Source organism: Mastomys coucha, unplaced genomic scaffold (genome assembly GCF_008632895.1).
Source record: "Mastomys coucha isolate ucsf_1 unplaced genomic scaffold, UCSF_Mcou_1 pScaffold22, whole genome shotgun sequence".
NCBI classification, from domain to species: Eukaryota; Metazoa; Chordata; class Mammalia; order Rodentia; family Muridae; genus Mastomys; species Mastomys coucha.
This window is the reverse complement of record NW_022196905.1, coordinates 164494300-164509702: the sequence shown is the minus strand read 5'-3', so window position 1 is coordinate 164509702 and position 15403 is coordinate 164494300. Positions and strand designations below refer to the sequence as shown.

Sequence of the window (15403 nt, the reverse complement as noted above, 5' to 3'; positions counted from 1 at the left end):
CTCCCCTTTCTCCTCCTCTTCCTCCTCCCACTCTTCCTCCTCCTCCCCCTCTTCCTCCTCCCCCTCTTTTTCCTCCTCCCCCTCTTCTTCCTCCTCTTCCTCCTCCTTTTCTTCCTCTCTTCTTCATCCTCCTCCTTTTCTTCCTCTTCCTCCTCGTCCTCCTCCTCTTCCTCTTCCTCCTCATCTTCTTCCTCCTCCTCCTCCTCCTCCTTCTCCTCCACCTCCTCCTATTCTGAGATGGAGTCTCAACCATGTAGCTCTGACTGGCCTGGAACTTGCTATATAGACCAGGCTGGGCTTAAGCACACAGAGATTTGCCTGTCACCTGTTTCTTGAGTGCTGAGATTGAAAACATTGCTGCACACACACACACACACACACACACACACACACACACACACACTCTTTTCCTCCTCCCCATCTCCCCACCCCACTCTCCTTTTTTCAGTCCCCCCATCCCCGTCCTCTCTGTCACCACTGGGGAATGAGCCTGGCTCTCACATATTCAAGGTAAAGTTTCTGCTGCTGAGCCCACTCCGAGTCTGTCTTGCTTCTTCGACAGTGTGCTCTTTAAACCCATTGGTTGCTTGCTCAAACTGTGTTCTATGAGACATCTATTATCCTCATTTTGGTTTCCTCTTATGCCAAGTTTTCACCAGTTTGCTTATTGTATGCCTCAATATAGTTACTAAAATGCTTCCTATACAGAAGGTTCATGATACTTACTATATCAACGTATTTATCATTTTCATCAAATCCCGAATACTTTCAGCACATATGTACACATATATGGACATACATGTACATATACATATATGTGCACACACAGGCACACATACTTTTGGAATTGTCCCATAGCTCACTGGTGCTTTGCACATCTTTCCTCTCCTTCCTGTATTTCAGTTTGGAGAGTGTCTGGTGATAGAGCCTTTGTGCATGCTGGGCAAATGCTCTACCGCCGAATTCCACTTGGAACAATGGTCTGAATATCAAACCACAGTTGGTTTGACTGTCCTGACATTCCTGTCTGCTCATCTGTATCAGTCTGTTTTTTTCCCCTCATTACTGACGCAGTTTTCCTGCTTCTGGTCTCTGGTCATCTTTGGCTGCCAGACTTCATACGTCTTACCTTCCTGGGTGCTGGATGTTTTTGTAGCCCTGGACATCCTTGGCTGCTGTTTCGTTACAGCAGTTTGGGAAGCAGTTTGATCCTACTGTGTTTTCCTTTCAGGGTTTCTTAGGCAGATTTTACGCATTGCTCAAGCATAGGTTGATTATTTCCCATTTTCTGAAGCGTGATCCTTCTTTGACCTTAGCTAATGTCTGAATGACCAGGCTAGCCATTTCAAACAGCTGCTCAACAGTCAGTTGAAGTTTGTAGAAGACCTTCCAAGGAACTCTAGTGTTCTGACTTTCTCTCTTTCTCCCTTTCTCTGTTTTTGCTTTTGTTTATTTGTTTGTTTTTCAAGACAGGGTTTCTCTGTCCTGGAACTCACTCTGTAGACCAGGCTGACTTCAAACTCACAGAGATCTGCCAGTCTCTGCCTCCCAAGTGCTGGGATTAAAGGCATGTGCCACCATGGCTCAACTTCATTCTGACTCTTATTAGATGTCTCCTTCCTTGCCTGGTACTTTCTGACATATAGCTGCTTTGGCTTGCGGGACCTCAGCATCCCCCCTTAACCCAGGGAGATCACCTGGGCTTCCCTGGAATGCAGTTAGAGCTGAATCTAGTCATCAAAGGACTCCCTTCACTTGTACCTCATGGACCCACTAACTTACTTTCTCATGTCCAATGTATTGCAAAGTGTTGCTTCATAGATGGCTCCCCAGCTTTGGGCAGCATCAATGAAAACACTGGTATGTCTAGTCCCCAAACCTTGGCAAGAAGTGGCGTACATCATAAACATAGCATCAGATACAGCCATTCTGCCACCCCTGGGGATCTCATCAATACTTCGAGGTGGAAGTCTCCTGCTCCCCCTAAACATCAGAGGCTCTGGGGATCCTCTGTAACTCTTCCACCTTGAAGCTTCCACAGTGCTCACATGAGTAGAAATTTCATCCAAATTAGGTGTGAGTGGAGAAGACACGTATAATTCGTGTTCCTTGTCACTTTAGGTGATTGCCTTCAGGATGTTCCCATTTTCATAGGACCTCAGCAACTACAGAACTGATGCAGGTGGGCATCATTGTTAGTGCGGCGACATGGTCACTAGGACCTGTGCACCTCAGTGGATTGTCTCACCAGGCCAAGGGTAGAGAAGATCATTGGAAGATCTACTTTAGTCCTACCTAAGTTAGGACTCTTGAAGTCCTGTCCCACTTGGGTCAGCAGCCCATCTTCCAATCTATAGGCCTCCTGGGAGGATCAGAGAGCAGTCACATACATGAGGCCTGAAGCAGAGTAAGCCAGGAACACACCTTTCTTTCTTTCCCCTTCCTTCCTTCCTTCCTTCCTTCCTTCCTTCCTTCCTTCCTTCCTTCCTTCCTTCCTTCCTTCCTTTCCTCAAGGCCACAATGCCCGAGTCCTTCCTCAGTAACATGTGTGACTGTATTACATTCTTTAGCTTCTTGGGTTGACTGAGAGGAGAGCAGGACTCCAGGTGGCCTTTCTCCACATCAGGTCCTTGTTGACTGGTGGGGACTACTTCTGACCCTTGTCCATCTTGGGAACCTGGGTCCACATCTCCTTCACATTTTACAGCACCATGTTACATTGCTTTTTTGAGGGCTCTACTAGCCCAGGAGCTTCTTACTGTTGCGGTTGATGACGCTTCGGTTTGTTTTTGACTATGTGAGCACGGTAAACTGTGTTAAGTTCCTCCTCCGCCCACCTTTGCAGCTCCTCTGGTGTCACCTCATTCTTGGGCTTATCGAGGAGGTTTTGCTTGCAGATTATGCCTGCTTTGGCTTCGTGAGTCCACTGAGAGTTGGGAAGGGGCTCCGGATGACCTTTCTGCTTATCAGCTCATTGCCCTGGGTCTCTACTAACCCAAATGCTGTAAACATCCTCTGAGCTCAATGCTAGTAGTCAACAAATGGTGTGGACAGGTAACCAGACAGGAGTCAGATTTCACTAGCTGTGTCATTAAAAGCTGATATAAATAAAGTACATTTTATTTCCAGCTAGACGTAATACGTTCTATCAATACAGATGGAGCTGACGGGTATGAGATGCCTGCTTTTTTCTTTCTATATAAGGCTTTATTTATTTATTTATTTATTTATCTTCTTAGAAGCATTGGGGTTATTTTTGGGTTTTGTTGTTGTTTTTCTTTGAGGCCTTTTTTCTTTGTGCATATTTCATAGGCCTGGGTGGTCCCCTCTTATGTTAGCAAGCTAACTAGCCTTTGGACCAGCTCTCCGTTCTCACAACAGTGCAGGCATATCAGTCAGGAAAAGCTGTCAGGGGAAGATTCCTCTTAAATAAGGACTCCACTTTCCTCCCTTGGCCCTCTCCTTTTCTGCAGGCACTGCCCTGAGTCCCTGTGCTTCAGGTAGTGACAGGCAGAGGAATGAGGCCAACCTCTCAGGAACTGAGGTGGTAGTGACAACGTTGATGTGTGCATCTCAGCTGGCACCATGACAGGCGCTATGTGGCCTTGTCAGAGGACACCCAGAGATGGTGCAGGAGGCCAGTGCCTCCTCCTCCCTGCTCTTCCCATCCCCTGCATCCTTTCATTTCTAACCAGAAGGATACCAGGTGTGAGACAGTCTTCCTGGGACAGGGATGAGGGTGGAACAACTACATATAAGCCAATCCTGATGCCTTGGAAGCCAAAAGGATCGGGCCAAGGATCAGTGTATGGTATCTGCCCCCACTGAGGGCAGCATGCCTGCAGGGTCCAGAGTGTAGGCTTGTCTGGAGATCTGTGGGATTTTAGGTGCATGAGGCTCGGTGTGCTACACAGAGAAGCCAGAAGTGGCTCGGTGTGCTACACAGAGAAGCCAGAAGTGCAGAGGCATCTCAGCTCAACAAAGCAGGGGGACAATGATGGCCTTTTGCTCAAACCCCACCACGCAGACCCCAGTGTTCTCCTGACGACAATCGGGGTCAGCTTCCTGATGCCCCATAGGCCCCTGGATTTTCTCTCCCTACCTCCTACTGCCCCACCTCCTCTGTTCCTCACTATTTGTGAATCTACCAGGCACACCACCCTTCTGGAATGTTCTCTCCCTCTTGTTTAAATATGGCTCATCCCCTCATTTTCTTTGTGCCTTTGTTCAACTGCAGCTATCCGACTACACTGCTTAATCCCCAAGTCCCCTTATTCTGGCCTATTTACTCCCATATCCCATAAAACACTCTATACATTCTCCCACATATTATTCATGGGCTCTCATCACAGAGGATTTCACAGAGGCAGAATTTTGTTTTCTTTTCTTGCCTGAGAACTGACTTCACTCCCCTCCTAGAATGGCACCTAACATGTAGCTGATTCTTGAAAAATATTAGCCAAATGGGCTAGCCCACTACAGCAGAGCCCTATCAGCAGACATGGAACAGAGACTTGGTCCCACTCACGGACTTGGGTCTGCTGAGGTGTTGGTACTCTTCTGGTGTGTTTGGAGCCAAGAATCCTTTAAACCCAAGAAATTCTATGGGTCTAACAGTCCCATGACTATTAAGTTAATTTAAGGCATAAAAATAAATAGGTGGATTTAACTTGACTGGCACAGCATGGGCAATATCAAGAAGCCCATTGCACACAACAAAGATTCAGTGTTTAGTCACTTACATTTCCCAAAGCTTACAGATGTTCTCAGCTGCCCTTTGTCCTTCTGTGAAGGGGGAGCTGGCCTACATAAGGGCTCCCCATAGGGTTCCAACCAGGTTCCTAGAGGACAGCTACAATCCCCATAGCTGTGGATCACTGTTCTGGAACCCTCTGGATCTGAAGAGTGGGTGGAGCATACGCATCAGCGGCCGCCACAAGGCAACGCAGACAACACGCCATGCACACGCAACGGATGCCCATGGAGACAGCCATGAGGGGGGCGGGGCTGGGGGTGACTAGGAGTCCTCTGTGACATGCACTCGTGAAATCTGACAGTTCTGTACACTTGGCCAGGTGGAGACAGTGGAGAACAGGAAGTACAAGAGAATGAGTAGTCAGGATGAGGTCAGAGGGCAGAAAGAAAGGAGACAGGACGTGATTGATAGATGAGCCCCACACCCAATGGGGCTAGACAGCACATTTTAGGAGACACAGGACGTGAGAGAGAATGGGGAGGTTTAGCATGCATAGGCCCCATCTGGCAGAAGGAAGCCCTGTGTCCAGCCTTGTCTAGAACTCACCTGTCCCTGATTCTCCCTGCTCCCTGGTGGTACCACAAGCTATGACTCTTGTGTCCCACATGAACACAGCCAGGGACAGCCTTTACAACTAGCAGCTTGGGGAGCATTGTTGTCGCCACATAGCTGTGCATAGCAAGGTGTGGGACACCACAAGACATGTCCCGCAGTTGACAAGATTTTTCAAAGTTAGTAAGCAGCTTGGAATCTAACCCAGTTTCTAAAGGTGAAGAGATGTCTCTGTTCTACAAGGGCCAGAAAGCAGGAAGGGCCAGGTTTCTGCACCCCACAATGGGCTGAGTGGAAATGGGGTCCCCCTCACGTCCACTGGCCAAAGAGAGCGTGGACAAAGACAAAGGCCTTGGGACCTCCAGGCTATGCTCCTTCATGGCAGTGGCTGCTTATATTGCTGCTTTATGAAGAGTGCAGGCCTTAGACACAGCTCAGTGGCCAAGGTCAGGGCCTCCTGGGCTTCATTTCCTCGGGCTGGGGTCACACTGGGGCTCCCTGCCATGGTGAACCATACTAAAGAGCACAGGGAAACAGATGAGATGAGGGGGAAGGGAGAGAGTGACAAGGAAGAGAGACTGGGCTCAAGGAGAGACACCCTTAGTCCTGAGGGTTCACAGTGGGATTCTGAATACCATCAGCTGATCCCCGTTAGACCTTGGGCCAGAGCCTCCACACCCCTTGCTTCCTATTCGCTGACTACTCCACAGACAGGGACAGGAACACTGAGAGGCCCTATGTCTTGTGAAGAGTGAGGCAGAAAGCTTGGAGAATCTAGAAGAGGGCCTAGTCCCAGACTCAAACTTTCTTGCTACACCAGGCCCTTCTGGGACCTTGGTTCCAGGGGCTGCTGGTGAGGGCCTAGGAACTGCTCCACATGTGGGCACAGAGGCAGGCAACCCTGAAGGAGGATGGCTACCTGCACAGGTGAGTGTCTCCTGTCTCTCTCACTTGCCTCTGCTCTCCCCAGTGGGAGGAGTTCTTCACTGATGGAAACAACCCTCCCATTAGCAGGAGGGACAGATGGTTTGGGGGGGGCGATGAAGTGTCATGGGAAGGGGCCATTAGTGCTGACACCTGGAAGGTGGGACCCCAGCTCAGCCTTGGCCTGATGTCACAGGACACTCACCATTCACCTGGGAGGGTGACAAAGAGTACTCCCGGTCCCCATGTCTCCGGTCTGGTTTGAGATTTCTGCTCTGCCTGCCGGAGCCCTCCAACATGTTAACAATCTCACTCCTGTCGATGTTCCGCAGGGCTGTGTACAGATTCTCCACTGTCCGGAGAGAAGAGAGGAAGGTGCTTGAGTAAACTCAGAGGACACTCGAGCAGCCGGGAATGCACACCACGTCAGCCTAGCCGGCAGAGGACAGGGGCAGGAGGAAGTCTGGGGAAGAGAAATAGTTCTCCTTTTTGGAGACGTTATCTTTTTATACAACCGATCTTTACCAAAATCTAACAGTGGCCATTAGTCTGTGGTTTGTTTTGTTTGCAAGTTTTGCTTCTTTTGATGCTGGGGATGAAGCCCATGGCCCCGTGCATGCCGGACAAGTGTTCTGGCTCTGCTGAGCGCAAGCTAGATGCTCCGTGGCCAATGTGAAGCAAAGGTAGGGTGCATGCGCGTGCGTGCGTGCATGCGTGCATGCGTGCGTATGTGTGTGTGAGTGTGCGTGTGTGTGTGTGTGTTAGCTATAAGAGTAACAAGAAAACAAGGTGAAAGACTCTGTCCTTTCGAAGCCCTGGTCTAAGATGTTGGTGCAGTTGGGAGCACCCAGCTTCCGCATAGGGCAGGCTTTTGAGGAGATGCTGCAAAGAGAGTGAGGCAAGTCTTTCCCCACGCAGGAGGAGGGCGTTTCTAAGAGAGTGGAAGCAGACTGGAGCAGGCCCACCCCTCTGCTCTGACACACACGGCACTCATTCAGTGGAGAAATCCAATAAGAATGCTTTGAGAAGCATAGTCTTACATCCTGTAGCATATTCTTCTCAGAGGCACTGGGGCAATTTTCACTTCACTGAGAACAGGGAATATCAAGGGCTAGAGCTACTGCAATGCTCTCTGGTAGAGTTGCCTAGGGAACCTCAAGACTGTGAGAAGTGAGAGAGGAGAGACAGAGAGAATGCCCAAGGTCAGCCAAGGTCAGCAGGAATGGGCATCTGAAAGGACTCTGGTGAGGAGCGGGTCTATCTAAGGAGAGAGTAGATAGCGGGTCTCATTAGATAGTGGGTCTATCTAACGAGAGATGGTTGATTGCTACTGACTCTTGGCATTTTCGCCTTCACGGTCCACCCAGAGGGTCAGCAGGGCTGTACTCTGATCCAACAAGGAGTTAGGGTTTTCTACACGGATCCGGTTGATGTCCTCCACACTGAACTGCAGCTCCCGGGCCAGCTCTGTAGGCAAAGAACCAAGAGCCAGTATGAGTGCTGAGTTTCTAATGGCCGCCATTAAGTCCGGAGTTCTTCCCCACCAGGAGAGATTTGCTGCTGAGGATCCACCTCCCTGGTTTCCCTGTGATTCAGGCAGGGAAAGCAGAATGAGGGAGTGGATGAATAAATACAGCAAGGTTCTTTCTTCTTTCCTGACTTTACCCAGGAGGTGATGAGAACGAGCTTCCCCGACACACAGGGTAAGGGAGTCCCCAGCTTGTGAAGGGGCTATAGCTCTGGTTCCCTGAAGACTGCCCCGCACAGGTGGCTACTGGCTGTCCTCCCAGAGTTGGAGGGTAGAAAGGCAAGCCTGCAATTACCAGAGCACCTTCCTGTTATTTCTATTGTGACTGCTCATAAGTGTTTAGAAGGTGAATATATATCAGAGTACTTAAAAATGAAGAATGAAAAGGTGACTGCAAGTCAGAACATGCCTATCACACACACACACACACACACACACACACACACACACACACACACATACACCAAGCAGGAAATAGAACTAGCCGAACTAGCCTAAGGAATGAACGGCTCCCTAATTCTGGAATTTCTGTTCCAGGCTTTGTAGCAAGTCCCTGCTGTGGTGTCTGAGTCCTCTAAAACGCTGTGCAGGCCGAGTGCATGCAGAATGTCCATCCACATAAACGTTACAACAACGAGCGGCAAGAGAGAACCAGGCAGTTCACAGGGCCCGAGGCTGTGCCAAAATGTGGAGCATTTTCTTCTGCCTCCCTGCCTCCCTTTAAATCATGTCTGCCTTGCTGTAGCCAGGATACCACAGACTCCGCTATGGCCAGAGATAAGAAGTGAAACATTTGGAGACCTTGCCTCTCCCCCTCTTTTCCCACAGCAAGCTGCCTCTGAAAAGACAACATATAGCTCTGGGAAGGCAGTGGGCACAGTCCACTATGTCTTCATGTTGATTTGTTTGATTTTCTGTGTTCTGTGGTTTCTCTGTACCAGCTAACTACCAACTTGCTCTCTTACGCTGGCTCTTCACATTCTCACTGATAAACAAGGCAAACCAAGGCATCCAAAGGCAGCTGTCACATTGAGAGTTGCTACTGTTAGCTATAAAAAAAATCTGATGTTCATTTTCAAAGGTGTCTCAAGCCAGCTGAGGTCCAGCTCAGCTACAAATGAGCAGGGAACACTGGACCCCTGCTAATGCCGCTGCTCTAACTATTCCCTAACACTCAAACTAGAAGTTGGGAGTATAAACCCAGGGTCAGCCAAGCTTGCCTGCAAGGCCACGCACCCGACAGGCTTTGAAATGAACAGAGTTTAACGAAGAGAGGAACCCAGACACAGTTTTTGTGGAGAAAAAATTTCAAAACATAAACAGCAATGGGAAAGATAGAACCCAGATGGCATGTAAGATTGCGCTCTCCTGATTATTAACTCAGGGGCTAGCATTTACAAACTCTTCTCTGCATTCAACCAGTCCCCCTGACAGCCTGGGCCGAGGCTCAGCTTGGCAAGGTCATAAAATAAACAGCTGTTTTCCCGAGTCCCCAGTCCTCTTGTTATAAAGTAAGGTACCCACTGCATTGCTTATAAAATGGGCTATCACAGACTAGATGTGCAATGGATGGTGCCGAGTGGGTTAGAAGCACTTCACCACGGATCACCCAGGTAGGAGGGCCACAGGGTCAGGTAGGCACAGGGCTTTTCTGCTCACCTGCCCAGCTTAGGCCAAGGTGTTCCCTGATGACTGCCATCTTCATTTCGACACGGTCTGTGTCACTGGTAAAACCTGGAAAGATGCATTGGGTTGCAGTTAGCAGCCTGAGCAGGTCACATCATGGATAAGGTTGATGTGCAGCCCTTACAGCAGGAGGCTCAAGTTACACAGGGGCCTTCAGATCCCTGTCAGGCAGAGACCTAAGGGAAGGGCTTTCTGCCTGCTACAGACAAAGTAAGGTGAATGGAGTCCTTGACAAGGAAATCATTGACAGATTCCCTTTATGGGAACACAATGGCGTTCTTAGAGGAGCAAGCATGTTGAGGTGCTAGGCAAGGGGGTCCTACCCAGCCGAGACTCGCTGAGAATGCTGTATCGAAGGGTCAGGGGTGTCAGGGTCCTTCTCCTGTCTTCTGCTCCACTCCCCTGCAGAAGACAAAGAAAGGGTGCAATGGATATTTGGGTGTACGCCCTCTTAGAGAAGCTGATGCAAGCTCTCATATTGTAGGGAGGGGACACAGTGGTCCATGGCCTGATAGATAAAAACCTGTTGGAAGAGGAGGGAATGGAAGAAGGTTGGTGAACAGCCACCTAGGAGGCAGGCAGGGACAATTATGACTTCTGTCTCCTTGGCTGAAGGTCACCCAGTAGAGACAGATTTTGAATTCAAACTCGTTTTTTCTTTTCAGATTCTCTTCTGTTCAGTGGCTCACTTCTGGCACTTCCTGGTGGCTTAACAGATAGGCTTAGAACCTATCTGTGCTAGGCACTGGGCATTCCATTTGAGAGAGAAGTAGATTTTCCCTCACCCCCCAGAAGGAGAAGACAAATTGAGTCACATGTATGAAGGTGACCTTGTTTCTCTCCTAGGTAGCCATGGAAGGCAAATAATTCACACAACAGCACAGTGGTACTGACAGAAACATGGTGACATTCTGAAGATGTGGTCCCTCCAAAGGTCCAACCAAGCAGCACATGATTGGGGATCAGAAAAAGTACATTGGCCAAGACTCCCTGGTTGAGTTTGGGAACCTGGGTTTTGACAGTGGCTGGGGACATCCGGCTCCCCTTGTTTGAGGGGCAAGACAGGCAAATAAATTGAGAAGAGACTTGACAACTTCTGTCTATGAGTATGTGACCTTGGGCAAGTCCTCATTCAGCTGTGCTCCCTAGAGGCCTCGAGAGCAGCCAGGGCCTCTGTCCTCCACATTCTAGAGAGGCTGGCTTTAGGCGAAGAGTTCTATTACCACCTGACCCCGACATTCACTCCTCACATCACATAACTAGGTTTTACAAACCTTCCAGAGCAAGCTTTCTCTGCCTGGCCACAAAACAAATGTCCATAACAGGGCAAGAGCCTTTGGGAGGCTGGGAATTCAGGGTTAGTATTTAAGAAGGAAGAAAGAAGCCCTTTGGACACATGCGTGTTCTGGGGTCTACCCAGGAGTGTCTGAGGGATGCTGGCAGGTAGCAGCTCACCTTGGTGCACGGGGGCATGGTGATATTCAAGTGGCAGAGGATGTGCTGTGTGTCCTCGTACTTCATCGTCTTTCGAAGGAACGACAAGAACCCTCCTGGCTCGCGGCTGCTGTCCCTCACCTAGATCACACACAGGGAGCTTTAGCAAGACCCTTTATGCCTCTAGACTGGTGTTCTCGGGGGTGGGGGCGGGGAGCTCCTGCCTCCCAAACTCCTAGACCAGGAAAAGAAGGCGGCCACAGGAGGCCAGCACCTTCACGGGGATGGCTAGACGATTCTCTCGAAATGACTGGAAATGGAAGCTTCGCTGTTGGGCCGCTTTCTTGACAGGCACCAAGTTCCCAGAGAGTTCTGCAAATAGAGGCATCCCTTCCAGAACCTATAGGAAAAGAAAACCATGCTGAGCTCATGGAGGAAGGCCCATATGTTTCTGGTCTCCCTCTCCCCACCCCCTTAAGCCTCTCTCACACAAAGGGAGGGAGTATGAGAAACCTCCCTGCTTGTTTAAGGAAAAGTGTCATAAATGAGCCACGCTCTTAAATGCAGACTTGTAACGAACAGCACGTTCACACGCCCCGAAGCAGAACTGTTCCCAAGCACTCGTGGCCCATTAGGACAGCAGGGCGTGTCTTCTGAAAAAGCCTAGTCTATTCTTAGGTTTTTCCGAAGGGGTTCTGCTCATGAGGTGTGCTGGAAAGGCCACAAACACTCCTCACACATAAGAACGCCTTCGATGCATATAATAGCACCAACCGGGATGATCTTGGGAACCTATGTCCCTGTTGGGGAAACTGAGGCCCACAGACAAGAAGTACTCCGAACAGTGAGTGCCTGAGCAGCATCAGAGCCAGACATGCCCAAGCCTCAGGCCGGAACTTTTGGTTCCATGTCAGCTCTGCTGGTTGGTTCCTTTGTTAATTTGACACAAGCTAGAGTCACATGAGAAGAGGAAACCTCCATTAAGAAGCCCGTCCCCCATCACCAGATTGGCCTGTGGGCAACCCTGCAGTACCTCTTTTTTTTTTTTTTTTTGAGACAGGGTTTCTCTGTGTAGCCCTAGCTGTCCTGGAACTCACTCTGTAGACCAGGCTGGCCTTGAACTCAGAAATCTGCCCGCCTCTGCCTCCCAAGTGCTGGGATTAAAGGCGTGCACCACCACTGCCCAGCTATGACTTGAGTTCTTGCCCCGACTTTCTTCCATGATCGACTGTGATACAATGATAAGCTGTAAACTGAAGTCGGTCCCTCCCTCTCCATGTTGCTTGTGGTGATAGTGTTTTATCGTAGCAATAGAAGCCCTAGCTAAGACATCAGCACTCCCAGGTAAGATTCAGAGGCCAAGCCCTCAAAGAGCCCCTAGCTTCTTATGCAAACACGAGAGAGAATCTTAGTACTGGATCTTCTGAAACTGGAGTGAGTGACAGGTGGTTGTGAGCTGTCTGATAGGGATGCTGGGAATTGAACCCAGGACCTCTGCAAGAACAGTAAGTGCTCCTAACTGCTGAGCCAGTTCTCCAGGCTTGTAAGTTAATTTATATTGTATCAAGCTCACACGAACTTCAGTAAGAGCTGCTTCTTATCATACAAGTCACTAGTCCAACCATCTGCCACCTCCCCGAGATGCCCCCAGTGGTGACTCTCAGGCTTTCACAATATATCTAAGGTGACTCTTGAGAGAAGAGCTGAAGCGATAAGATCCCAACAGGCCCTGCAACATCAGAGGTGGGCCTTCTGGCCCGGACTAGCCACCATGTTCCAGAAGCCAGCCCTGAGAGCCACCTTATCGCAGAGCTCCGTTTCCTTGTGTGGAGTGAGAAAAGTCTCCCATGACTGTTAGACGGAGACCTGGCAGCCATACCTCTATGTCCCTGCTCCGGGCCACCTCCACAAAGTTTTCGTGCTGCTCCAGGGTCTTGTCCACTTTGTCATCTGTCATGCAGTAGCAGCGGAGCCGTCCTTCCCGGGGGTCGTTCATCTTGGCAAAAATGACAAACTTGGCCATGTAGGGAACTGCCGTGAGCTCTTTGTACAAGAGAGTTGCAAAGTGCACGGCCTCTGCAGTCCGAGGACAGTCTGACAGCCAGAATCTGAAAGGGCAGGGCACATGCTGAGCATAGCCATGCAGCAGCAGGTGCAGCCTGTCTGGTGGTCTTGTGAACCACCAGCCAACATATCTTAAACCCAGCCTGGGAGAGCGGGCCAGGCTGTGAGGATGGCTCCCAGGTGGGTGACCCCACCATGCTGGGCTAAACAAGGGCTGAGTCTCACCTGGCTGAGACATTGGTGGTAAAGTTGGCACACTCGTTGGCATATACAAGCTTGGTTGTTCCCGTTATATCTTCCCACTGGGCTTGGTCAGTTCCACCTACAACAGCAGCAGTAGTAGAGCTAACTTTCTCATTCATAAGCACGAGCTCAGAACAGGAGAGGAACATCTGGGAGATCTTTGGTCTCTATCCCAAGCTCTGTATTCCCTCACCCTTTGCGGAGGACTCGTCCTCTGGCCATAGACTTTTACTGATATCATTTTTTGTCATCCCCGGGGAAGTCGGAAGAGCCCAAGGTGGTTGCTGGCCTTGTCTTTTCACCACCCAGTGCGTTCCCCCAAACCAGCTGCTACCAAGAAAGCAGACAGGGAGAGCACCACTCACCGATGACGCTGCACAGGAGGCGCAGGCTGGTGGTGTCTCCCTCCCCACTGTCCCTGGGGTTGTCTGTCCATGAGGGAGGGAGAGGGATTCGCAGCCCAATGGGGCGGTGGAACTTCCGGCGCCTTGGCTCGACAGTAACAATGGGGCTGAATGTGGCCTGGTTCCCCAGGAGCTTGGTCACCAGCTCGTCTGGGACAGGCTGGGCCTGTGGAATGCCAAAGACAGAAGGCTCAGCTCCAAGCAAGTCAGTGGCTGTCCAGATAGGGCCATTCAGGTACCCTCAATGTTCAGGTGACGAGGTGACCACACCCACTCGACTGTCCCATATACATCGATGGGAATGACCCCATGGCTTGGGTGTTAGCCTGAGCCATTTCTCCTGTTCCCCATTTCCATGTCTCCCTCAGCATGTTGGCCCATTTCAGACTCCCATGGAATCCTGCCCTGGAGGACACAGCTGGCCACACTCAGTGGCCACACGGTGATGTCTACAGTTCTTCATTATACATCTGCTCACCCATCCCTCCCAGAGTTGCTCTTCAGCTCAGCTATCCCGGACAAAAGGGTGGAAACGTCCTCTAGAGCCTGACCTCCAGGTAGCCCTAGGAACCAGCAAGGGGGAGCGGGGGTCGTGCATCACCTGCAGAGCCAGCTTCACTTTCTTGGTCACGGCATTTTCCGGGAACGTTGCCTGTACCAGGGGCACCAGCTTGCTTCTCAGGGAGCCCCCTTCGGGACCGATGGTGTCGTAGTCCTGGCAGAGCCGGGACATGATGACAAAGTACAGGGGGAAGTCGGTGGTGATGATGCGGCACACACGCTTCTTCTCCAGCTCCTCCAGGCTCCCCAGCTCTGGAACCACAAGCTGCCTCAGGCTGAGCTATGACCGCGGGGCCAGGGGCTCACATCCTGGACACACACATACCCTCCCTAGGGGCTTGGCAAGGAGGTAGCCTAGAAAGCTCAGGCTGAGCTAGGACTATGGTCCAAGGGTTTCCATATCCTGAACACATCTCCTCTCTAGAAGCCTGGCAGAGAGGTGGCCTAGAAGGAGCAGTCTCTGGACCCAGAGGCCCTGTGGAAGAGGCACTGGCCACAGGAGTCGGGATACACACATGTCCACTCTCACATCCTGGGAATCCAGCCCTTGGTCATAAAAACCATTCCCAGCCTCTCTCAGCCTCCCACAGCCCAGGCAGTGCTAACAGACTCCCTCAATATCCAACCCCAGATCCCATCATCTTCCTAGAGCAAGAAGCCTACCTCGAACCCTAGGGCCCCTTACCCTCATCCATGCCGTTCAGGATCTGGTCCAGGTAGCTTTCTCCATAACGGCTCTTGTGCTCCTTCCACACAGAGCCGTTTTCACTCCTCAGGACCACCAGCTCACGGTCCCCGCGGCCATGGGAGGCAAAGTGAGGGATTTCCACGATCACAGGGCTAAGGTAGAACAGACATGGGACGGGTCATCTACAGGGGGTCAGATGCCTGGACACACAGGGGATCGCAGTGGGCCCTGCTTACAGCCTGAAGGAAGAAGGGCCTGCAGGCCTGGGCTATGGAGGAACAAGCATGCCCTGGCCTTCTGAGGCTCCTAAAGCCCTCTTACTCTTCTGGACGGACAGCAGAGCCCCGCTGACCCCAGTGGGCTCCAAGCAGGAGAGAAATGAGTCTTCAGGTGATTTCTCTGGAGGATCCTGGGGACCTTCTCTGAGGAATACCTTCCAGATGAACACTCTGGTGTTTACATAACTGAACCCTGGGCCCCCAAATGGCCAGTTTTTTCTCTTCTCTTCTCTTCTCTTCTCTTCTCTTCTCTTCTCTTCTCTTCCCTTCCCTTCCCTTCCCTTC

General features: G+C 50.7%; 1 protein-coding gene across 16 annotated transcripts in view; it reads right to left on the bottom strand.

Moving 5' to 3' along the window:
* Nucleotides 1–15403, bottom strand: part of Ank1 (ankyrin 1) — a 180533-nt gene that overhangs the window by 20447 nt on the left and 144683 nt on the right. For all 16 annotated transcript variants that reach the window (XM_031339269.1, XM_031339282.1, XM_031339272.1 and 13 more), the window contains 11 exons: nucleotides 14838–14992; nucleotides 14193–14404; nucleotides 13553–13757; nucleotides 13170–13266; nucleotides 12760–12988; nucleotides 11155–11280; nucleotides 10902–11021; nucleotides 9770–9848; nucleotides 9420–9494; nucleotides 7568–7699; nucleotides 6438–6584 (listed from right to left, as the gene is read on the bottom strand). In XM_031339269.1, the coding sequence (XP_031195129.1) occupies nucleotides 6438–6584; nucleotides 7568–7699; nucleotides 9420–9494; nucleotides 9770–9848; nucleotides 10902–11021; nucleotides 11155–11280; nucleotides 12760–12988; nucleotides 13170–13266; nucleotides 13553–13757; nucleotides 14193–14404; nucleotides 14838–14992 (1577 nt within the window). The remainder of the gene's footprint in view (nucleotides 1–6437; nucleotides 6585–7567; nucleotides 7700–9419; nucleotides 9495–9769; nucleotides 9849–10901; nucleotides 11022–11154; nucleotides 11281–12759; nucleotides 12989–13169; nucleotides 13267–13552; nucleotides 13758–14192; nucleotides 14405–14837; nucleotides 14993–15403) is intronic.